Raw genomic sequence first — 26,190 nt, forward strand, 5'->3', positions numbered from 1 at the left:
AAAAAGGAACCACACACATGACACTCCGAACATTTATTTTGAATTTGCATCCCTCGGATGAGCAGTCACGAGCCAGCACTATCCAAAATATTCTTTACATTTTTTCTTTAAAATTATTTTTTATATTTTATGTTGATTACAAAAATAAACCTCACTTTAATTTCTTTAAACAAGAATTGAATTTATATGTGGGTACAATTTTGATATCTGTTAAAATGAAAGCCATTAAAACTACTAAAATGTTATTTTATTTTTTTAAATTTTTTATTTTAACTAATTCAATATTATACTTTTATATGCTTGTAAATTTATTTATGCCCTCTTTCCTTTAATTAACTTATTTATTTATTTCCTTTCATTTATTTTTTCCCTTTATCTTATGATCTTAATGTGATTTTCATTTACATTTCATGTATTTTTACATAAGGGTTTCTTATGGTTATTATCTTGTGTAAGTTAGGGTTACTTGTTTTATAACTCGGAAAACTGTTGATTTGTTGCTGTATCTTATAAGTTCTCGATTGCAATAAAAATAACAGAACTGCAGTGCTATACTTCCACCTAATGGCCAAAGATGTCACTGCAGGAGATCTTTCCATTATTATGGATCATTAATATTTACATTGTAGTATTCTGGGCGGTTATAGGCTATACTGTATGGGTCAAAACAAAGTACTAGAGTTAAATCACATTCCTGCCTTATAGTTATAATACACAATGTGCTCCTGTATAGCTCAGTGGTAGAGCATTGCATTAGCAGCAGAAACACTCATGAGTTTGACCCCAGGACTTACACATAAAGTACTGACAATAAAATAAATGTAAACCTTATAAGGCACTGCGCAGTGTGACGTCAGAGTGACGTCTTTTTTTAACTGACCCCATGAACAGTTTACAATAAATTTGTGTTTTTTCATGTTAAATTGTTATGGTCATATACGTTTAACATAACATATATTTGTAAATAAACACATACGGACCCAATAAAGACATGATCTGCATGTTTATCCGACGTCTAGTGTGGGATAATCTATTGGCCATTGGTCACATTCATAAATGATGTTAAAGTTGTGAATCTGAGAAATTATTATATAAATTCTTTGAAAAATAAAAGTTAAAAAGATGAAACCTGCAGATAGTACTGCTGTTCTTTTGTCCATGTTACCAAAAGGCACCGCACCAGTATATGTTTTGCTGTAATGTATAGGCTAGCATAGTATAAAGTCGAATCTTGAAGTCTTAAAAAATAAGAAACATCGCCCTTTCTCAAAATGATCACTGTGATCTACGATATTTAAACGTTTGTAAAAAAAAAAGATAATCATATACAGAATTTCACTTAGATCTGCTTAACAGCTGACATAAATAAGCCCCCTTTCAAACCCACAACTTCAGACCACAGGTCTGAACAGGTTGGCCATCAATCTTCGGGGGGGGGCATATGCAGGCTGCATACGTCATCAAGCCTAAAGTTAACTAAGCATTACAAGTCATAAGCATATTACAACAATTTACCATGAACTTACAATGAAAGTCAACTTTATAAATGTTAATATTTTGAAATATGCCTTGATGACGTATGCAGCCTACATATGCGACCTAGGAAGGCTGCAGCCTTTACTACCATATAGGGGAATGAACGTCACACAAAACAGGTAAAGGTGATTGTGGGTGTGTCATCTGCATTTGTTCCCGCCTAGAATTCAAACATGGCGTGATGTAATGACTTTCAACATTGTTTTTTTAACCTTCTGTATGGAGAACAATCACAGGATTTAAACGAAACAACGCTGGGGTGAGCTTTTTTATTTCTGACTGAACTATCTCTTTGACAATCACCTCAGCCATTCAGAAAGGAGGTTGCATGTGGGCGTTAAGTGAAAAATAAAATAAACATTGCATGACAAGATAGTAAGTAAACAAACCTGTTTATAAATATAGAGATTTATGTTGAGATTGGATATCATAACCGGCATTTATAAATGTATAGATAAGTGTTGATACGTGGCGTTCATGCGCACATATTTCTACGTGGGAAAGTTAGAAGCTTTTCGAGAAGTTGGGACAACAGCCAGAAAACAATTTAAAGCCGGGACTAAAACTGATTAAAGAGAAACCAACAAATCTCTTCATCAAAAAAAGAATCGCATATTCACAAAAATGAGCTGTTGTACCTGGTCCGTTTCGCTGACGTCACCGTCTTCAGGGTCGTGCGTTGGCATAGTTACAGTGAGCGAGTCAACATAACGTTTGTAGCTATAAAGCTAAATAAAATATAACTTTGCGTTTATCAATGTTATTTTGATATGAAATTTATAAAATCCCGATGCTAGAAGCATTTGGACCGAATAACAACTGCGATTTGATGTATAACTCCAATAGAAGCGTGAACAGAGGTCAATGTTTATATGCATGTGTAAATTAGTTTTAATATTATTTTAACATTATTATATGATTATGAATTGATATTATTACATGTATGTATTCTATTAGGTAGGTGTGCAAAACGAAGTTAACTTTTCAAAGAACTATAACCATGCACAATAATTTATTATTTGATTAAAATGTGGAATCAAAAATGATCCCCAAACCAACTTGTAAGCTCAAAAGCTCCAAATGTGAGTAATCACATACCTTCGAGGGGCCAAAAATACATTTTAATGGAAATCCATTGAAAATTCCTGGACAGCCGTATGTGATGTGTGTATTTTACTGTAGGCTATACTAAATCTGGAGGAGTCACAGATTGTAAATGTCTCCCTCCAAGCAAATACTGTAATGGACATAAAAACATAAGATATTTGTAAGCTGGTCTTTCTCGGTTGTCATTTTAAACAAAATAGTTTTTTTTCATGGTCTTGAGTCGGGGCTGCCTAGGGGAATATGCTAAAACAGTGAGGGCAACTTGTGGAACAATCTTATTTACTGTAGTAAACATCGGGCAGATCCTACAAATGACCCTCGGCTGACTTTTAAAATTCATCTCCTGCCTCATAGCCGACCTAGTCTAGCAGAACCAGATCCAAAGCTGTGTGCCCTGGAGATGTCATATGCTCATATGGCCATGGCCAGTAAACAACACAACTGACCTGCAGTATGTTTTTCCTCCAGGCAAGAAAACAATGCGACCTCCATACAAAATTGTACTTCTTTCAGCAAAGCATTGCATTACATGCAAATATAAAACAATCAGCATATGTATTTAATACTAAAGTTAAGCTTTAGGTAATCTGAAATTTATTAAAAAGCATCACAATAACATAAGTCTCTGTAAAATGCATTATATAAAAATGCAATTGAGTTTTTTTATGCATGCTAATAGTATCAGTCACCCAAAACCAAAAAAAGACCAGCATTTTAACGTACATCACTTGCTGACTTCAGGCTCAAGGGAGTGTAAATCCATCAACACATTCAGTTCCCACTGCTAACAAACCACTTGAAACCGCATTGGCTGAAGCACGAGCTCCCTGTTGCTTAGTGAATTAATTTTCAAAATTAGTTTGCTTAAGCAGAAATCTTATCAGTGTCATTAATGTGATGATTATAAATTGCTCGCTGATTGACAGCTGGTGAAAATCCTGATTTTTAATTATGCAAATCAAATGTTATACAGGGTTTTTAGTGTATTAGGCATATGTTAGGCTAATATCAACATTTATTTACACTGCGTACCCATTGGGGACATTTTACTCATTCTGTTACCCTTTTTGCAAAGCAGAGAAACGGTAACTAATTTAGGATTATCACCTGGTTTAAATTCTGTTTATAATCTGATTAAAATAATTCTGATTATAATCCCAATCAGTTTTTTTTTGTTCTAGCTTGTTTTTCGTCAAACCTTGGCTAACGGAAACTAAGTTTTGGATTAGTTTGAAAGAATGTATTTTGAAAGTGCAACATCAGTTAACAATGTAATACCACAATACATACAGATGAGGGCAGCATTGTTCAAGAAACGTGGACTGAAAGGTAGTAACAATTCCATTGCAGTAATATCAACAGGGGTCAGCATGACTTAAGGACAAATATTTCGGTTCTTTAACCACACATTATTGAGTCAGAAGCATTTAGTGATATTTAAAATGCCGGAAGCTCTGATGTCTTTGAAGACTGTGACTTATTTCACAAAGAAATGAATGAACATTAAAAAGTTAATTTAGGAACACAAGTTTCAAGAATTATATATTTTTAGATGACAATAAACAAAATGAAAGCAAAATTTGTGTGCAAACTATTTCTAGTTGTGTAGACTTGTAGATTTGAAATCTTATTTTAATTTATGCATAATGATTAATCGCCATTAATCTATAGCAGAATTAAAGTTTTTGTTTACATCGTGTGTGTGTGTGTGTGTGTGTGTGTGTGTGTGTGTGTGTGTGTGTGTGTGTGTGTGTGTGTGTGTGTGTGTGTGTGTGTGTGTGTGTGTGTGTGTGTGTGTGTGTGTGTGTGTGTGTGTGTGTGTGTAATAACTTTGTAAAGATAGATGCACACACATGTATGTATATATTTAATAAATGTTTACGTGTGTATATACCTTTTTATACAACAGTTCTTTCTGGTTCTCGAATCTGATTGGCTAAGAGCTATGCGATATTGTGCTGATAACGGCACTGTAACCGCATCACCTTTCGTATCATTCCGCCACCTAGTGAATGGAGGTCCTAAGCAGGCTCATCTCTGAATGGAAAAACACAGATGCGCTGTTTTGAATCACTCTCCGTGTGTCTCATTAGTTTACTAGCTCATAAATCAGTCTGTGAATCCCCAATCGGAAGTAATTATTCTGTCAAAGATCAGCGCTCTTGGATGTTACGTTAAAGTTAATGGGAGAAATGTCTTGTCACATCGTGTGGACGATTAACACTTGGAAAGAGGAATATAAACACTCGTTTTTTTCTGGAGCTATATCTTTTATCAGAACGCGAAAACACCGTGGAACTGCAGGTAAGCACCGCAGCTTTTAAATGTGGACATTGATCATTTACTTTATCGTGATGTGACTATTAAAACATGTTATGAGATATCGCCACTGGTATATTTATAAGCAGCATGCAAAAACATCTCTCTGACACTTATAAAAAACAGTTTTGTATAGTACTGACAAGAACAAAGTTTAATAATAATAATCGAGTGCTCGTATCGCGTTAAGAATAAATGAGAAAGCAATAGTAACGTTATACAAGTATAGTTTTATTAGCTTTTACCTCGCGCCAAAACAATAACTACACAAAAGACACTAAATATGAATAAAAAACAAGTAATCGTTTGATCATGACACCACATACTGCTGATTTGATCTCATTTTGACGATCATAAACAAACAAGGCCAACATGAGAGCCAGGGTATCTCTGTCAGAGATGTAGCCCAGAGAGGGCGGTGGTCAGCGGGGCGAGTGAACACTCACGTCCGCTCATGCTTTGGTTCTCATTCGTACCGAATCTCAGTAAGCACTCGTTCAAACAGGCGCTATCTTTACTAATCGACTGCAGATTTAAATATAATACATATACATTCTCGACTAAACTAATCTTAAAACTACACTTTGTGACCAAGAAACGGTAATATAAAGAAACGGCTTTTCCGTCCATTGAGTTGTTATGAGCCAAGTAGTCCTCGCTGCAGACTGTAGCGCGGTGACATCACGTACTGACGTCACGTATGTCTTCGGTGCGCATGCGCAGAGTGACGCATGGTATGTCTTTAATATTCATGTCCTTTTACGACGTGTGACACGCCTCTGAGACGCATAAAAACAATTATAGGGAATTACAGAGCAAACTCAGCATTATCGGTTGTATTTTGAAGTTACTTTTTTTTAAACGCGTGTGTACAGAGCAAACTCTATTTTGTATACCGGAACAGTGAACATTAATGACACCTATAGGGTTCTTTTATGGGTTTTATATTTTGGGGCATATTTGCCTTCAAAGAAAGTTAGACATTTATGGTAAAGTACAGTATGTTTTCAGTCTCCTCATCCTTTATTTTGGAAAACACATAAAAATCGCCATGATAACACAATGTTGCTTCGTTTTATAAACACGACACATGAAATGATATATAATACACTGCGTTCCAAATGATTATGCACATGCAATTTTTGTTTATTTTTCCAATACAGCCAGTAAGTTTTCAAATTGTATTTCACCCTCAACAGTTATATGACAGTGTGGATGCTGTTATATTTAAATGAAGTAAAAATGTCAAGATCTTTTAATACTTTGAAAAACATGCTGTTCCATATTATAGAACAAGTTGTGGTCCTCATACAATATGGTTATAAAAAAGTGTGCATTCGTAAAAAAAAAAAAAAAAACCAAATTATTTCGTATAACAATTTATATTTGGTGGACCTAAACAGAAATCATTGAACTATTATAAGATTCACGAGTGATTCACAGTACAGAAAGGTTTGACTATAAGGCTTTTTAAAATATATTTTTAGGAAAATATTAGAAAAAGGCATCATTAAAAAACACAGTTAAGAAGCAAACATGTACTTAAACCTGGTGGTGTCTCTGGAATCCCAAGAACCTCTTGATACAGGATCCTTCAGTGCATAAAACTGTATTTCTACCCCTCCCCAAACCAAAACTTGAAAAAATAATACATTTGATGTGAGATAAGAATACACAGAGACATTTTTAAACAGTTTTATTTATTGACATGCAAAAATACACTAAATAGTATAGATGAATGTCATTCTGGATTATTGGTGAATAGCCACTATGTTCAAACAAGACTGTAACATTAGGGAGAAGTGGCAGAGTAATGATTTTGACTGCCATCCCATACTGCAAAAAGCATCACTGACTATTTTAATTATTAAAATAAGAAAGAAATCAAACAATGTGTGACCCCCATCATCATCTGACCTAAGTCCTATTAAAGAGCCTGTTTAGCATTAGAATATGAAAGATCTGTGAGGTGAACTGCACTTTAATTCGAAACATCAACTTAGGGATGCAATACTAGCATCAAGTATCAAGTGAAATAAAGACAAAACCTATACTTGTATACTTATAAGTTTTAATGAATAGGAGAATTAAAGTCATGTCAAATATATGCTCGTATATTATTATGTAACTTGTGTAAATATTTTTTCCCCAACATTGCCAGGTGGACAGTCTTTAAAGATTTCTCCACAGTGGAAGCATTGAGTCAGACAGTAGGGCATCCGAAACTGTTGTCTGTAGAACACAATCCAGTTCTCATGACCTAATTTAGACAAAATACAGATCAAACCATATTCAATTATTATAAAGAACGGCATTAACATATCATGTTAACATAGTCATATAAGGAAAACATTTTAAATGAGATTGCTTTACACATGCTAAACAAAGATATCCTTAATACAATTTTAAGTTCAGGGTACTTTTCTAGCTGAAAGTTGAAAGGTTTTGAAGGCAATACAGTCTACCAGAGAATAAAAATGTAGACAGACAAAGAGTTTTCTTAAATAATTTTTAGAGTACTCCACATTATTAAGGATTTAAAGAACTTACTGTCAAGCCACAAAAAGTGAGCCTGTTCTTTAAATTTGGGCTCACTGACAATGTCCCTAAACATCTAGCATTTGAGTGCAAGCCTCAAGACAGCCACATCGCCATCAACCTTGACTACTCCCATCAGGATCTGCCACAGGATCTCAGGTGACATCTGTCAAAAATAGCCAACAGTCAGTTTAAAATGCAACTACATTAGACAATAAAAAGAGAAACAGATAGATTGACAGTTTATACCTTGGTCAAGTTATCAAGTATATATATAAATAAATAAAATAAATAAAAGTGAACCAATTCAATACTTAATCAAGGTAATCAGCATTACCTGTGGTTCAAGAAGATCCTTCACAACCGAAAGACTAGCATTAACAATCTTTTAATATTCAAAGAAAAATATTTTAAAATCTTTTAACATTCAAGGGCATATTTAATAGTACACATACTACTGTACATCACTGCATGGGTAAAGGGTAAAAGGTAAAAATATAGATGTATGCTTGCTGTTACTTACTGTTACTTTTACATCCTGAAGCAGTCCTCAAGGAAGCCTTCGTACTGAGCACTGTGGTTCAAACAGATGGCATCAATTCATTCTCTGGTCCTTTAAGGCATGTATTAGTTAGAAAATAACAGAGGTGTATAATACTTAAGTATTTTAGTTACATTTTCCAAGCATCTGTGCTTTATCAAAGTGTTTGTGTAGGGAAAATTTACTTTTCTTTACTAAAAAATGTTCACACCATTCTAAAGCATAGAATCATACTGTGTATTCCTTTTATATCGCATATTAAAATTTATTTAATGCCTGATTACATAAAAATTGTGTACTTTTACTTTCTTGAGTAAAAGTACGAAAATAATTTTTACTTAAAAGTACAAAAAATTACTAGATGTTTTACGTACTTAAATGTAAACCAAAAACTTGAAATTATGAAATGTAGTGGAGTAAAAATCACGATAATATGTTTTGGAATGTATGTTTTCCAAAGAAAAACACTAATAAAATATTAATAATTAAAAATTTACTTTTATGTAGAAAGTAAAATTACTTAAGTACTATACAACTCTGGAAAATAACACTAAAATATTATGTGTCTCTCTTTTTAAGTCCTAAAAAAACAGTTATGCAAAAAATAACTAACCTGGCTTAGCTGGACTGTACTTGGTGATTGTTTTTCTGTAAGTTACGCCTTCCAGAATCCAGAAACATGCATCTAGAAAATCACATATGCAATCAATTAAAGGTTTGCTTTTTGTATATCTCACATAAACAGGTTTTACCCATCACATGAACGTAAATTTTCTTTCATAAATATAGGGAAACTCAATTCCTCAACATGAAACCACTAGGGAGAAGAAACACAATGAGTTTTATAAGCAAACAAGTTCGAATGTACAATTTTGAACAGAAATAATGTTTAATAACAACTAAAAGCAAACATAAAGCATAAATATTTATTTTATGTAATCGATTTACCGCAATCGAATTAATCCCTTTCGAGAAAAACTCCTTCTTCGCTGTATTATTAAGGTTGGCATTAAACTTTTAGGCGCATTACCGCCATCTACTGATTAAAGTGAAATATTTTGTACATGCGCATTAAAGACATACGATACGTAGAACATACCTGACGTCAGTACGTGATGTCACCGCGCTACAGTCTGCAGCGAGGGGTGTCTCTTATGAGCTTCAAAGCAGCCGAAAGTTTTACCTGTCATTCTGGCCGCCCTCAAATCCGTGGCGGAAGAAGTAGTTCTCAAACAAAGAGGCTTTTAAAATAACTCCGTTGTTGTTTTTTAGTTTTCGTTTTTCAAACGTGTGCCGTCGAACTGTTGTATAAAAGCAATATCGCTCTCGGAGTCGTGTGATATAGCTCTATATCATCACGGCTGTGATTGCCTCCGGCACTCGGCCTACGGCCTCGTGCCTCTGGCCTAATCACAGCCATGATGATATAGAGCTATATCACACTCCTACTCGAGCGATATTGCTTAATTATATTTATGTATAATTGATATTATATATAAATACTTCATATTTATATTCTTTCTTAAAATTGTACATGCATGTGTGCATATTTATATATACATAATTATTATACACAGTTCACACACATATGTGATGTAAACAAAAACTTTTATTCTGCTATAGATTAATCGCGATGAATCGTTATGCATCCCTAATTCACAGCCATCATATTAATTGAAGGGTAGGCTTTTGGTATTTCCAAATTGGGCCTTTTTTCTTTGATATGAAAGTAATATTTTTTGCATGTATTATTTATTTTAGGACATTTGCTTAACTGTGGGTTCACACCAGACGCGAGTTCAACGATTTGCGCCAATTGATTACATACAAAGTCAATGCAAAGACGCAATCAAACGCGTTTTCGTGTGGGGCGATGCGAATTACGCGATATGGGTGATGCTATTCGCCTCAAACGCGTCTTCGCCGAAATTGAAAATATTCAACTAGTAATCTACGAGTAACGCGATGCCCCGCGTTTGGTTTGTACGTAGCATAAGAAATAGTTTAGCAAAAAAAAAAAAAAAAATTTGTTTAATTTACCCAATCTCATGTTGTTCCAAACTTGTATGAATTAATTTGTTCTGCAGAATACAAAGAAAGACATTTTGAAGGATGTTTGTAACCAAGCAGATCTGGGGCACCATTGACTTTCATAGTAGGAAAAAATAATAGGCTACTATGGAAGTGAATGGTGCCCAAGTTATATTTGGTTATTAAAATTTTTCAAAACTTCAGAATTTGTGTTCAACAGAACAAAGAAATTATACAGGTTTGAAACAACTTCAGGGTGACTAACTTAAATCATGACAAAATTTTCTTTTTTAAAGATTTCCTTTTAAAGAAGCATTTTTTTGTAATAATTAAATAAGCAATGACCACGATAAAATGTTTTTTTATAAAAGGTTACTGAAAGGTCACCTTTCTTCGTTTTCATTGAAGCACATAAATTGCTCTTTGAGATCCTGTTGTAAAATCATGCTGTGATGACATGTGAAAACATGTTAAGTGCCAGGTCAAGTGCATGCTTTTATTAAATAAAATGAGACCTATAAAAAAATAACTTTCGAGGACCTTTCAACACCACTGTATGTACAACAATATCTCCTCTTCTTATGTAAAGAGAGCACTTTATCAGTTCATTCGTCACACCGTGTTCCAAGCCGCTATACTCTGTTATTGAGGTACTGCTAATTTTGGCAAACTTTTCTGTGCACATTGTTTCTAAACAAAAGTGTAAATAAGTCAGCATCAGTTCATCCATCCTTCTGGAAAGATTTTTATTTGAATGCATTCTCATTTGTCCCACTTCGCTGTGCACAGTTCAGCGTTAAAAGTTTACCATTACTTCCATGCTGAAATTGTGGAAACCAGGAGAAGCATCATTCAGGAAAAGAAAGAAAACTTTATTAAAGTTATAGGGTCTCATTTCAGGCTATAATTGAGAGTCACGAGGCAGAACAAGGCAGAATAAAGAGCCGTAAAGCCTTAATTTTGTAATGTTGTGGCAATTACTGAGGAAAGCTATGATGGAAACTGCAATCTCATTGTCTTAGATGATGGATGGCCTTATTTTAGCGTGATCTACATTGTGGTAAACCTATGATTAAAACCTAAACCGTGTAAAGAGAGTATTTCACTATTTGTAACAAAAAGTCCAATATGAACAGTCTGATGAATAAGAACGCGGCACAGATTTTGGGTTGGCGCAGCTATTTTTCAATCATTCATTCATTTGATTTTTCATTTATTCGTATTTTACGTAACAGCCCCCAAGCTTCTTTGATCATCTTATCATAAGCCTGCATTTTTTCTGCGTATACTGAAAGTACTGTTGAAGAGGGCTGCCTATGAGAAAACAGGATGACCCATACAAGGATTTCCTCTGTGTCTTACACAGCAGATGCGAGGCAGGATAGATTGTACGGGCAGTTGTAATTAATCCTATGGGAAACATTTGGGAGTTGCTGTAATTCCAATTATCACACTTAATTTAGCCCAGGGAATCTAATTTAGGAATGAGATATAAAGACTCTGCATTCTCTCTACAAAAGGATGATAGCCAGCACCTCCTCCAATGAAAAGGGACTTTGAGAAAATCATTAAAGAATAAGTGTTATCTTCTTTTATTATTATTTGGTCCATTTTTGCTTTTTGATAGACAGTATGTAAGGAAAAAGGACAGGAAAGTACAGGGTGGAGAGATGTACACTGTTAACGATTTCCCTGTATTTTTACAGTACGGTACTGGCAGCACGGTTGCCAGTAAGTTACTGTATTTTGGTTCTACAGTACTGTACTGTAATCCAGTTTTACAGTACACAAACTAGTACCGTATAGTTACAAAGCAGTACTGTACTGTAATTTTACAATAATAGCCTATTTTTACAGTAATTTACTGTAATGTCTATATTGACCCATAAATACTATTTATTACTTATTACAGTTAATACAATAATGTATTATAGCTAGATATTTAGGTTTAAATCTATAGTTATTAATATAGTAAAAAAATGCTATCCTTGACATGACATTATGAATTAAAAGGCAATCCAAGCAATGTTTATATCAAAAATTTTATTAAAAAAACATGTAATTGAAACAATCATTTAAAACAAGATAAACAATAATAAACAAGTAAAATAAAATAAAATATTATAAAGTATAAACAAGTTTGGAGGCCCCTGCTGTAATATATTTAACTCTGGCAAATAGAACACTGGTCCATAGTTTGAAGTTTTCAGTTTAAAGTCCATCATCGACTAAAAGGTAACATTTCACTGTGGCAAATAGAACACTGTTCCATAGTTTGAAGTTTTAAGTCCATCATCAACTAAAAGGTAACATTTAACTGTGTTAAAAAGAACACTGGCCCATAGTTTTAAATATTCTATTTGAATTTTATTGAACACTAAAAATAAATGCATTAAACTGTGGCAGACTGACACTGGCCTTTAGATTGAAGTCGCCCATTCAAACTCTATCAGGGACTGCATGAAGCTGTTCACATGGGGGTTAATGGCCACAGCTTTTCTCTGCACCAAGTTCCTTGTCTTTTTGCTTGCTCCTTGTGTGGATGTGCACTTTTTCCCATCTTTGGGATTAATTCTGTCCAGAAACCTGTTAGAAATATCACAAACTTTAAGTCAACAAATATAAGATAGAAAAAGATTCTTAAAAAACACCTAAACTCAGCCCTGAATTTACCCCTATTCTGAAACCTTTTGCTTTTATTCTAATGTTCCACACCTAATTACATTAAAATACAGAAGATTCACTTACCTCTGAACAAACTCTTTCCTCAATGGACAGCATCCACATGGATCATGTCATGATTGAATGTCCTGAACAGAAAGTACAATTGTTACTGATTTGGATACAATATTTTATTCTGTGTGGGTGTGTGTGGTCGTGTGACAGTGTTGCGTGTGGGAATTATGTATGAGTGTATACATGGGTATTTAAAGAAACTGTAGTGGTAAAGTGTAAACTTACCGAACAATGTGCTTGGTGTGTGTCTGGTGTCACCCGTGTGCCTCCACATCTGCCTTAACTCCTGAAAAGTGCAAGGACACTCATGTAAACTACAAATAAAAAGTGATCAGCCACATTCCTGTGTACTTTTACATGTGACGTAAAAGCATTTAATATTGCAGTCGAAAAAATACATGACTAGTAACGTGTAACTGTACATCATGTACTTGCCTGGTTCCTTTAAAGATGATCCATCTTACTCAATCCAGCTTACAAGCAATGGTAAGGCTGTAAAAAATACAAATGTTACAAAATCTGTTAGCCATAGAAATAAGTAGACTTTTTTACAGTCTATGGTTATATATAAATGTGGTCAATACTTACAGAAAACATATAAACCAGAGAGCAAAGTGGAGCAAACTGTAACGTTAGAGCTGTAAAAAAAGATATGATGTGTTACTGGCTGACATTGAAAGCATTTTGTTTAATATGATGCATACCAGTGGAATAAGATTTTCAGAAAAGTAACTAAATAAGTCAAATGTAACTTTTGTCAGAATTGGGTTTTTATAAAATTATTATTCTAACATCTTGTCTACAGAAAATCTCTGAAAATATATTTAGTGAGGAAATAGCGATTTATAGTGACAAGGTAACAAGCCTGCCTCTTTAATGTTTCACCCGGACAGGCGGCGGTGTAACACACTATTTCACGCAAAGTTTTTTTTTTACAAAGTTGCTCACTTTAAGGATTAACATGATCGCCGCAATTTGAGCAATCCTGTTGATGCCAGTGTCCTACACGATGTTATAATGGACTATTTTACATCCAGAGATGAAGGATCAGATGACAGACGAGAAGAAGGTACCTGTCATGCTATTACGTAAATGCGGAGCCCATCCTCCTTTTGTGCATTGATTTGAGGTGTTTTGGAAACTTATATTGCATGTAATACATCTGAAGTGGTGGAAATAATATGCCATACAAAATGTATCGGACAACTTATTGGGCGTGTAAAACGCTTTAAAGAAAATATGCTTTGGTTTTGCTAATATACCGTAATGATAACAATAAGCGCGCAGCAATCATCTGATAATAAGATGAGCCCAGGTCTGAACGATATTTGGCCGCAGTTACAACTGCAATGCATATATCCAGTTAAATATGAGGTTTCTTGGTTTCACTTCTGTTGAGGAGTTGATTACTACGGTCTGTGTTGAATATTAAGTTTACGGCGTGTCGAGTCCTGTCTGTTTATGTTGATATTCTTATATCCAACTTTTCATATTTGAAAAAGACGCAAATACAGATTAATGTGAATATGAAACTGTGCTTTTTCACGTGCACAGCTAACGTTAATCTACGAGTCAGCCTTGCCAAGTCGAACTTAATACTTCTCTCTACCGCTAACTGAACAGATAAAACACCGAGATAAACGATCATATGCTGGGACCGCAAGACCGCGCTGGCGGGTGGTCTTTGTCGATTTTGTTAGAAATAGTTTCATTGTTACCACACTTTCAACAAATATAAACTCACCAAAACCGTCATAATTTAGTTAAAACAACCCTATATTCATTTATAAAGGTGTAAAGCGAGTTAAAGCAGCGGTAGGCATCTGTGTAATGTTAGCTTACTTTCTAAGGGAGATTAAAACTTTGTTGGTGACCATTTTCTCTCTCATTGCACGTTTAAAACAATATGACAAACTATTGCCAAAATCTTCTACTAAAAATTTAGTTTTCATGAAACCGAAAATATACCAAACTCACCGGACTGACAGAAATCAATCGTCCTCCTCCTTCAGCTGCAGCCAGGAGTTGTGCTCTCTCTCCCTCTGTGTGATTTGACTCGTGCGCACTTTCTCTGATTATTGCTGGTACACCTGGCACATTACAGCAATGGCTACAGCAAGGTTACATCAAGACCAAAATATACTGTAAAATTTTCCCGCTCAAACAAATTTACCCAGAAATCACTATGAACTGCAGTACTTTACTGTAATGTACACATACAGTATAGTACTGTGGATTTTTACAGTACAGTGCTGCTAAATTTACAGCGACATCTAACAGTGTAGGGCTGGGACGATTATTGATTCTGAATTGCAAAGGCGATATGCACAGCTCTTTTATGTATTATGGCTCTTTGATCAATAGGAATCTTATCGATCTAAAATCATTATGAGTTTGAGTCGTTTATAACGTGCATTTGAAAAAGCAGCACTCGTCAAACATGATCAGTATATATATTCTTTATTATCATGAGAATACCTGTTTGATGAACAGCTATATAAATATGTTTATAGGCATATCGTGGAGCTGCGTATGTAAATGGTACTTCTTCTGCAGCGTCTATTGTGTTCCTGCGCGAGAGCACCCTCTGCATTTGGATGTAGTGGCATTTACCCATAATTCATTGAGAAGCATAGCAAACAGAACCGCATGATTTATCGTCCCAGCCCTAAAAAGAGGGGTACGGGATTGGTAAAGGATCTCAAGCTGGGATTCGAACTCGGGTCAGCGAAAGTGCATCTGCCCTACTGCCCTACACCATCAGCTCAGACAACTGTTATTATCTTCTAAAGAAGTACTAGTCAATGCATTTTTATTATAAATTTAGGCATGTTGTAAAGTTTTGGATAGGGCTTTGATTAATCACGTTTCCCATTAAAAATCGGTTTTGAATCGCAAGGCTCCGATTCTGTGTTTCATGCACAGCTCATGCGTGTACTACAGCGTTTTGGTCACTAGGAAGTCCTTATCAATCTAAAATCATTATGAGTCTTAGTCGTTTATAACGTGCATTTAAAAAGCAACAAAATTATTCAAAATATTCTTTATTAGCATGAAAATACATAAAACAATTTTAAGAACAGTGATATAGCCACAAAGTCTCACGAAATTACGTACCTCACGTTATTTTTTTATCCTTTTTCGTGATACTGTCATAAATTTCTGCGTTTTTTCGTGATCGTATCACAAATTTTTGTTTGTGTCATTGTCACATATTGGTTACTCAACTGCTTTTATCTATTCTCAAACCTTGTCGCTTCGGTTTAGGTTTAGATTTAGTGTTTGTGTTAGGATGTCACTTTAAGGATTGGTTTATAAAAAAATCAGTTTTTTATGTTTCTGATTTTTAAACCATTGTTGCCTGGGGTTAGGGTTAGAGTTGGGTTTGGGTAAGGATGTCATTTTATATAAATCTAACCCTATACCCGGCGAAAATGGTAAGAAAACAGGACAAAACAGTTAAGTAAACAATACGTGACAATGACACACAAACAGAAATTCGTGATACGATCATGAAAATTTACGTGACTATAGTAATGTTATTTCGTGAGACTGGGCCAGATATAAATATGCTCATAGACGGTTTCATCGGACGCATGTGATACACGTCTGGATCCGAACCTTACTTCCGGTTTTGTTTTTTTTTAATGGTCTGACAAGTTGCTATACTGATCTCTTGAACAAATGCCTCGTCGAAAATAAAAAAAAATGTTTTGGTTTCCTAGGTAATCTATGTGTTGTTTTTTTGCTTTTTATATAAATAAACTACGTTTAAGGTACTTTGTTGTTATTTATTCTTAGCGGAGTTTACCGGAAGTTACGTGCGGACCACGACAGCTGCTTGTTTATGTTGTTACTGCTGAAACCGTCTATAGACCTTTCCTGGAATACCGTTTGTAATGGCTACTTCTGCGGTACAAATGGAGTTTCTGCACGAGAGCGCCCTCTGGGATTTGGATGTGTCGGCATTTCACCGTAATTCATTAAAATTCATTGATTGATAAAATGCGCATTTGCATTATTAATCGTCCCAGCCCTTGTATCTGATAGAGCTGCAGTGAGCGAGATTGAGGCATTTGAAGAGTGCATTTGACATGTTTTCTTGTAAATTAGTATTTAATGGATTCTGCCAACAAACCGATATTTCTATGGCTTGAGGCTAGGATTAAGCAGATTTGAAGTGAAAGTATTTAATTAACGTATAATATGACGAGAGCATACGGTTAATATCATGATCTCATTTTGCATCCGAGTTGCTTATTTGGACCTAAAAGTTTCTGATGAAAAAGGCTTTCAAAATGCTAATATATCTAAATTCATACATTTGAAGTTGAATTTGAAAATGCATGCGGTTTAAAAAGAGGAACACCAAAACCAGAGATGCTCGGAGCGGAGATGAAAATGTGATTGTGAATGTATTACCTGTGTGATTATTGTTATTTATTCTAAAATTGCTTGGTGCTGTCACTGAACCTTGTTTTTAATCTGTTTTGCTTTTTTTGTTTTTTATTGTAGATGCATATAATCATGTTTAGTTTTTGCTGAGCTAAAATTTTTTCCTGTTCTCTTTGTATCTTGGACTCGGACAACTATGACAGATGTTTCTTCAAGTACAAACAAATAAAAATGCTCCTTCGTGGGAAAACGTTATTTTGTTTTATTATATTTTATGTTTCTCTATTGCATCACGCTGAAGGAATTTCTTCTACAATACGCAGAAGAAATGTTATCATTTGAGTGTTATAAAAGAATAGCATTGAAATGATAAACGTGGGTCTGCATTAAATAATAATCGTAATACAGTGCTTATCAATCTAATATCTAATGCATTTATTTGGCAAAATATTGTGAACTTGTATATCTTGATATAGCCTCATATAAGTGTATATGAGCTGCAAATAACATCAGACTCAAGCCAGGTTACCAGAGGCATCTCCACAGGCTCTTTATATATTAGAAAAGGTAATAAACGTTTCCTTGACATCAAGAAGGATCACTCGCACACAGTTTCTTATAGCTATAATCAAATAAACAACATTAATGTCATAAATATGTGAGTTTAAAGAAATTTGAGCAGTTTAAATATAAGAAAACTGAGAGTACATTGTTTTACGCCTAGTCCAAAGTTCGACTTGAACTCGCCCAATGTTCATTTCTCATAAGTTAATGTTTACACACAACAGTCTCTCTTTCTCTCTCTCTCTCTGACTACCACTTAACTTCTCAGTGTTTCTGTTTTTGTAATCCAAAAACATTTTCCCCTCCGTCTATCTGTCTACATTAAATAGCTCTTAAAATAGAGAGGGAATTTTAGTCTACCGGCAATTTAGTTGTAAACTGTGCCTGAAGGATTGCTTGTTAAATCTGCTTGCGAAAGGTGAGACGTTCTCTTCCTCATTATCATATTATTCATAGTAAGAGATTTAACAAGAGCTATGCATGCCTTGTGGCTTCATTTCTACAAAACAACATGAACTGTTAGGGAGAAATCTTTCGTCTGAATATAAATCGATATGTTATGCTATTACTGAACGCATTGCATTTGTGGTAATCACATACTAAATTGACTATAACATTGTTATTCTTTTGTAAATTGTATCGCCTCTGTATTTTTCGGATTAATAAAGACAGCATGATATAAGTGTCCGTGCATAACGTCATTTATATAGCGATAATATTTCTCATTGTAATTGCTGTCTGTTGTGGTTTCACTTTTAGGAAGGCTGGTGGAAGAAACTTGTTTTCCAAGGACAGAAAAATACAGAACTAATGGCAATCGAAAAGGGTATGAGTGCTACACAAAAGAAATGACAAACTAAAGAATACTTAAGCGTTCTTGAGTACAACTATTAAAAAAAAAACACACAGCTACTTCACAAACAAAGCTAGACCAATTATAAAGCGCTGGCTTTAAAATGAAAAACAAAATCAATGGTTATAGAATATGCCAGTGGTACAAAATGCTTCAAATTGAGCTGTACAGCAATGGGCCGAAACCTATTATTAAGTTCAAATCCATTATTCTTTCTGTTTGAGTAAAACGTGGTCTTTGCCCTTATAGATAAACTCATAAAAATTGTCTTCTGCACATTTACTGCATTTATAGCTCAGTGATTAGGTGTATATGGGTTTATAATGGCCTTTTTATTGGGTCATGAATAAACACACCTGCATTGGTTGGTCTCACCCTGAAAACAAACATTGGCTAAAAGGATACCTTAAGTTGTGGCTGTAAATGTTATGTGCATTGGTACTTAATTTTCTGAAACCTCAAATGCAAGTTAATTTTAAATGATATCAATGAAGATCAGTATACAGGTATATGATGTTTATGTTTATTTCTTTTAAGTGACAGATATCCCCTCTGATAATGTATATGCTTACGCATTATCAAAAACCCTCACGAAGGTCTCATCTCCTCTCACCGTGGGCTTGTATTCAGAATGTCACAACAGGATCAACATGGTTCTCAAAAAAATCGAGGGTGAGCGCATGTCTACATTTTATCATCAGGTTCTCAATCTGAGGCTGTTTATCTCTGGTATTAAGATGGATTTGTGAAATGTTTTGAGCTCGTCCACTTTCGACCGCATTCAGAGGTAGTGAAAAAAATAATTTGATTGGATTGCTTTTTGGTGTAGACGCTCATGTGGTTGAAATTGTTCAAGCAGCCACAAAAGACCACCTATTGAATCAATTTCTTTGTACACAAGCGAAGATATTTTGAGAGATGTTTGTAACCAAACTGATGAGGGCCCATTGACTTCCATAGTATTCTTTTTTCTTACTATGGAAGTCAATGGGGCCTCTGATCGGTTTAGTTACAAACATTCCTTAAAATATCTATCCTTTTAAACCCGTCATTTCTCCCGCTCGTGTTTTAACGACTCTCCATCCATAGATCATCCCTTTGAAGTAGTCAGGACAGAAGTGTTCAAAAGTGGACAAAAGAGACAGATTAAAACACTAGGTGTAGATGTGAACTTGTCTCCGATTGATCGAAACACATCTTAACTCTTTCCCCACCATTGACTAGTTAAAGGCACACTGCGGAACTTTTTGGCCATTAGGCGGCGCTAGACATGTATTTTTCACGTCTAGCGCCCCTAGAGGCCACAAGCACCGCAGCACTGTCGCAAAGGAAAAGAAGACAACTCTTTAGGTTACAAAGTCTGCGGTGTGCCTTCCAGAATGTCATATAATATAATTTCATAGGTTTTATTTTTTTCAAATGCCAAAAGATCGCATAGCTCACGTTAACAAGCCAGATGTAACAGTGGTCGCTTGGTTAAAGTTTATATAAAAAAATTGCCTTAAAAGGGATTTGAACCGGGGTCGCCCATGTTGTAGGTCCATGACACTACTACGTCCCCACAGTGTCACGTGATATAAGTCTCTCTCTACATTACACAAGTAGCCTCCAGCAAAATTCACCTTTAAAAAAATATGTTTTTGGGCGCCAGTCAGGACTTATATATGCAAGCAATATGACATTACTTACTAGTCTCCTTTAGTTCATGCCAGCGAGCGAACGCTGGCCCAATATTGATCCTCGTCCTTTCTTTTATTTTGTCACTCTCCCGTTTTCTCTTTCTGGTCTCTTCCACCAAAACCTTGTTTTTTTTTTCTTAGTTGCTGCTTCAGCCATGAGAAAACATCAGAAAAATAAATAGTTGCGCTCTCACGTCCGAATTTGATAAAGCTGGGGAAGTGACGTATGTCGTAAAGCAGTCGAATATTTGTTCTTTTTGTGCTCGGGTCACTACCCGAAACCCCAAGTCAGGGACTTATATATGCAAGCAATATGACATTACTTACTAGTCTCCTTTAGTTCATGCCAGCGAGCGAACGCTGGCCCAATATTGATCCTCGTCCTTTCTTTTATTTTGTCACTCTCCCGTTTTCTCTTTCTGGTCTCTTCCACTAAAACCTTTTTTTTTTTTTCTTAGTTGCTGCTTCAGCCATGACAAAACATCAGAAAAATAAATAGTTGCGCTCTCACGTCCGAATTTGAGAAAGCTGGGGAAGTGACGAAGCAGTCGAAGATTTGTTCTTTTTGTGCTCGGGTTACTACCCGAAACCCCAAGTTTAAAAATACGAGTAAAAGCGATACAGACCCCATCAGGCTATGGTAGACATGCCATTCAACCTGTTTTAAGTTGATGTATCATCACAAGGGTCTTAAAAATATATTAGGAAGGTTGAAAAACTACGAAGGGTCACATTAACTCGCCAATTAAGAGAAAATGCGTCCCTGCCAATGACAATTTTTTCCGGCAATCCGTATTTACGCTATTATCCACCAGGTGGCGCTTTTACCCAACTTATAAAACCCGGAAGTATATTATACATTATATAATTTTTTTAATAATATAACACACCTATGAACGCTGCACCCAACAATTGTGTGTATCACTGTGCAGCACCCTTAGCAACGTAAAGCTATGTAAAAAATATGTTGGTTTTCGCAGTTGGTCAAGGAATAGTTTTTTCAGCTGAAAAAAAAAAGGATTTTAGTGATTTAACTTCACAAAAGCTGCAGTGATACATATCGTTTGGCTTGAATAGTACTTGAGGCTAGTGCTGTATCATGAACAAGTCACTGCTGAAGGGGTTGCATGGACACCCTTCAGCCATGATGACTAATTCTACGATACAGCATAGCCTCCTGTACCTTATTGCTTATATAAGTGTAAAAAATTGAACACATGACCTTGACTTTGCTAGTGCTATGCTTTACCACTTGAGCTATATAGAAGTGCATTGATATATTCTAGTCCTGGTCATACAACAGCGACTTGGATGTTTTATAGCAGTATTTACAAAAAAGCATAAAATGTTTGTATATAATATGATTTTTAGTTCATTTGATATTTATGTGTAGAGTCTGATATAATTCAAATTTTAAAATCGATATGTTAAAACAAAATGGTCAGATTATCAGTATATAAAACATACAGTAGTCTTAATTAAAGAATTGTGCGTAAATTATCACTTGACATAATATGCTTATATTCTGTATCCTTATTTTTTTTAGTCCATATGAATCTAGAGGCCCAAAGAAGAGAACAGAAGAACACAAAGGAAAAAAAGCCTCGCTCAGTTAAACCCTCCATATGTGACCTGCTGTCTCTCATCCTGCATCTCCTCTTCTATCGACCTGTGTGGACAGAGCAGAATCAGAACCGGAAGAATATTCGGTACATATTTGTGAGGTTCAGTGCCTGGCATTTTGCTGGCAGTGACATGCTGTGGGCTGGACTGGTTATGCAATTGTTCACGTCTTTTCAGAATAACTTCGGTAAGCTCCAGCTGAGTCTTTTTAGGATTGCGCAATACAATGAAGAAAAGGATTCGCCGAGAAAAAAGATTGAGGACTCTCTAAAAGAATGGAGGAGCAAAAAGTTGTGCTGTATTCCCATTTGGGCGGTAATACTGATGGGATTCGTCGGAACAATTGTCATTGTGGTCTGTCTTATCATATATGGATTTTCAGAACACATGGGTAAACCAGTAATGGAAAGCTTTGCTATTACTATACTTGGCGTTCCTGTAGCTGGGGCCATAAAGTTCATATTCTTGTTACTGAAGAACCTCATCATCAACCAGGACCTTAAAGTAAGACAAGGGCTGGACAACCAAAAGGTTAGTGAGCAGCTGGGATTGATGCATGAGGTTCGTAAAGAGATGAGACTGTTGAGCTGTTTCGTTCACTTCATGGAGCTCTTCGAGAGGAGAAAGATCAGAGTGGTATTGGAGATCACCAATTTGGATCGGTGCACGCCAAAGAAAATCGTAGGAGTTTTGGATGCTATCAACATACTTTTATCTGACGAAGAGAGTCCCTTTATTTCTCTGCTCGCCGTTGACCCAGAAGTGCTGGTTAGGCAGGTGGACCTGGCCGAGAATTGTTCTGGCAAAACAAATTCAGCGTATGACTTTCTAGACCGAATAATCACACTGCCCTTTACCGTGCCTCCACTGTGTGATGCATCAAAATGCAGGGTCTTTCAGAACATTGTTCGTGGTCAATCCGAGATCCGTGAAGACACCGATACATCGTCTCTAGGACCTCCCAGAACCTCAGTCTCTGTAGTAGATGAGTCTACTAGTAAATCTGATCATAATGAAGAAGATCAAGTCTTCCTTTTGAAAGAAAAAAATGTTACGTACCCAGCAGCAGAACTTAGTCAAGTAGAAGTGGCTAAAACTATTGACTCTGCATTTCAAGACATCCTTTCCAGCAAGCTTAAAACATATTTATCTGGTGACACTATGTCCATGAGAAGAGTGATTAACTCCATTCGTGTAACGATTATTATTATGGAGACTCTGAAATTGGAGCTTCCACCTACTAAGATGATCGCTGCATGGGTGGTTTTGGCAGACCGCTGGCCTTGCAGACTAAGCTGGATTCTTCAGTGTGTAGAAGATGACCAACAGAGAGCCGAGATAGATGGACAAAACGAAACGATCTGTGCGACCGATGACGCCAAAGCATTATGGGATGTGTTTAATGAACACAGTCTTGAACTCTACCTGCAAGGACATGAGGCTGAGAACTTTTTGGAAAGAGACTGGGACCCTGAACTTTTTGAGAAGTTCCTTAAGAAAGACTTCAAGTTCACCATAGGGGAGGTGAAAAGGTTTGTGCTTTGTACTGTGAACTTAAACTATTCCATCAAGAATGAGCTGGCCAAGATACGCGGGAGCCATGAATTGAAAAGAGCGAGAAGAAATGTGTTCAACTCACTTGCCGCAAAAAAAGTCATTAGCATGAAAACGGAAGATGTTTGTGAAGAGGTTTGTCATCTCAATTGCTATAATAGAATAAATATTTGTGTAGTTTTTCACAATACGTATATGAAATATGTGACCCTGGACAATATTTGGCTGAGATACAACTATATAAAAAATCTGGAATATGAGGGTGCAAAAAAATCAAAATATTGAGAAAATCTTTAAAGTTTTTAGCAACACATATTACTATTGATATTTTTATATATATATATATATATATATTTACAGTAGGAAATTGACTAAATAACTTAATATCCCAATGATTTTTGGCATAAAACTGAATACATACAATGCATTTTTGACTACTGCTGGAAGTATAGCCATGCTACTTATGACTTATGTAGTCCAGTGTTACATATTGTGATAGTGATGGGCAAAGATTAATCGCATACACAATAAAAGTGATTTTTAGCTTAGTATATAAGTGTGTGCTGTGTGTAATTATTATGTATATATAAATACACACACATTCATTCATGTATGTATTAAAGAAACATTTAAATGTTTATATGTATGTATGTATGTATGTAGTATTTGTTTATTTATATGTTAATATATTCTATATTATATATATATATATATATATATATATATATATATATATATATATATATGCACAAAGCACACACACATATATTATGCAAACATTAACTTTTATTTTGTATGCAATTAATCATGATTAATCTTTGCCCAGCACTAAACTGATTCTTTTGATCTATGTGTAGTAGATGGGTCAAATTATTATAATTTTTTTTAAATGTTCAACTCTCATCCCGTAAATGTGTTTGGATATCAATAAAAACACACTGTGTAAAATTCTGAATTGTTCCTAGAATATCTAGAGGTTGCTCAAAGCCTTTGAATATTTCCGAAATCACATATTTTTGCAAAAACTGAACCATTTAAACGCACAACACACATAAAACTTTTTGGAGGGTAACTTTGTTTCAGTTATTTCAGTCTCTCCTGTTCTGAGTAACCATATAGCGGACTTGCTTCATGTTGCTTCAGCCAATGTGTATATTGTCTATTGTGCTTTATTCACATTAAAGCTTTCTTGCTTTGAAAGACATATCAAAACTAAAACAGAAGTTTTAATTGCATGGAGCATGGTCAAATAAGTCCATTGCTGCCATAAGTATTTATTATTAAACAATTATACATGTTAGTACAAAGTATCATATAATATGCGAATGTGTTAAACTTCAAAGGTCTTGAGCAACCTCTAAATATTAATTAATATTGAACAAATGTTGCCAATTTTTTTATTTATTATTAATTCAAAAATATTGGTGGGGTGAGAGCATGAACTTTTAAAAGTTGAAAAATAAGGACCACCTTAATGTGTAGTGTACATACAATAAATGTACATATAACATAAGCATGATTATAATTTTAAACATTTGTTCTTTTATAGCTGTTACGACTCAGCTTTTCAGAGAAATACATCACAAGAGTGAGGGAGAATTCCTTAGATGGTCAAACAATCCTCTTCAATGACCCCAGAGACCTCAGGCAGGTCCTGCAAATGACTCTTGGTGAATGGACAAATTTTAAAATTCATTTCCTCGGGGTCATGCCTTCTAGACGAACAGATCTGGCACAGTCTTCAAAAGCCACACGCCCTGAAGTGGTCATGTGTTCATGTGGACGCAGGACCAGCATAGAATATAAGTGACCTTGAGGTGTGCATCGGTGCATTCATTGCACTAAGAATGTTTCAGGAAACAATGCCGAATCCCTACGGCAATATAATTTTCCTATGGCTAGGCATGCACAAGACTGTAAATGTACACCAGTGAATCATATCCAGGGAATGATGACGTTTGAAAGAAGAAAATATTTGTGAAATGTATGTGGAACACTTCTGCAAATTTTTAAGATTTATTTCTTTATATAGGAAATATAAATTGTATGATCGCTAAAACATTTTCAGTATTTTAAAATGTAACAATTACTGACTGTCATTTCTATATGAATACATATAAGGTCCCGATAAGGATTTTTTTCGCAATGATACCACAAAAGAGATATTTTGGTGTCATTAAGACAGACTTTCTAAAATCAGCTTTTTTTGTCTGAGCTATTCATGAAATAGAAATATGAGAATTTATATTTGATTTGTATAATTTTAATATTTTTAATATTTTACACAAAAAATAACTTTCAATTTTGCCAATTTTACTTAAAAAATATATTTAACAAGTTTGAACTTACTCTAGTTCATTGAACAAAAAGTGTGTCTTGAAAGCTTTACTTAAAAATTATTTGTTCAGCCAACATAACATTGTTTCATAAAAGTATTTAAGAGAATTTTGCAGTGTGGGTAATTGTTGTTCTGGCAGAATTGTTGTACACTCTTGCAGAAGTGTAGCACCATTAGATGCTACGGGGTAAGGGTAAGTGAGTAATAAATGACCAAGTATAAGTAAATGAACTTCTGATATGTTTTAGAACAAAACAAACAAACCAACGGTATGAAATGTAACATTGCATTTCAAATATGTTTGTTATATGTTTGATAAACTGTGATTAAAAAAGGTCTATATGATGAGTGGTATTGAGCAGCTGCACTTTGATTG

The 26,190-nt window shown here is 35.0% G+C and overlaps 1 protein-coding gene and 2 long non-coding RNA genes across 4 annotated transcripts; 1 reads left to right on the forward strand and 2 right to left on the reverse strand.

The window, feature by feature from the left end:
- Window positions 1-1,696: 1,696 nt before the first annotated feature.
- nkpd1 (NTPase, KAP family P-loop domain containing 1) lies at window positions 1,697-26,168 on the forward strand. 2 transcript variants are annotated; one of them, XM_065241023.1, is made up of 5 exons: window positions 1,697-1,795; window positions 18,527-18,593; window positions 19,158-19,292; window positions 21,846-23,611; window positions 25,026-26,168. In XM_065241023.1, the coding sequence occupies exons 2-5, from the start codon at window positions 18,578-18,580 to the stop codon at window positions 25,284-25,286; spliced, it is 2,178 nt and encodes a 725-aa protein (XP_065097095.1). In that variant the 5' UTR covers window positions 1,697-1,795; window positions 18,527-18,577; the 3' UTR covers window positions 25,287-26,168. The 2 variants fall into 2 exon arrangements, with proteins under 2 accessions (XP_065097095.1, XP_065097096.1); XM_065241024.2 differs by lacking the exon at window positions 1,697-1,795 and adding an exon at window positions 18,039-18,185.
- Window positions 5,687-9,049, reverse strand: LOC135719403 (uncharacterized). Its single transcript, XR_010521081.2, has 5 exons — window positions 8,990-9,049; window positions 8,655-8,726; window positions 8,024-8,074; window positions 7,513-7,666; window positions 5,687-7,222 (listed from the first exon to the last, which is right to left on the reverse strand). It is a non-coding gene; the product is annotated as an uncharacterized lncRNA (long non-coding RNA).
- On the reverse strand, window positions 12,480-13,299 carry LOC135719402 (uncharacterized). The gene is made up of 4 exons (XR_010521079.2): window positions 13,244-13,299; window positions 13,034-13,094; window positions 12,821-12,882; window positions 12,480-12,658 (listed from the first exon to the last, which is right to left on the reverse strand). It is a non-coding gene; the product is annotated as an uncharacterized lncRNA (long non-coding RNA).
- Window positions 26,169-26,190: the final 22 nt, after the last annotated feature.

This window comes from Paramisgurnus dabryanus, chromosome 14 (genome assembly GCF_030506205.2).
Source record: "Paramisgurnus dabryanus chromosome 14, PD_genome_1.1, whole genome shotgun sequence".
In the NCBI taxonomy this organism is placed as follows: domain Eukaryota; kingdom Metazoa; phylum Chordata; class Actinopteri; order Cypriniformes; family Cobitidae; genus Paramisgurnus; species Paramisgurnus dabryanus.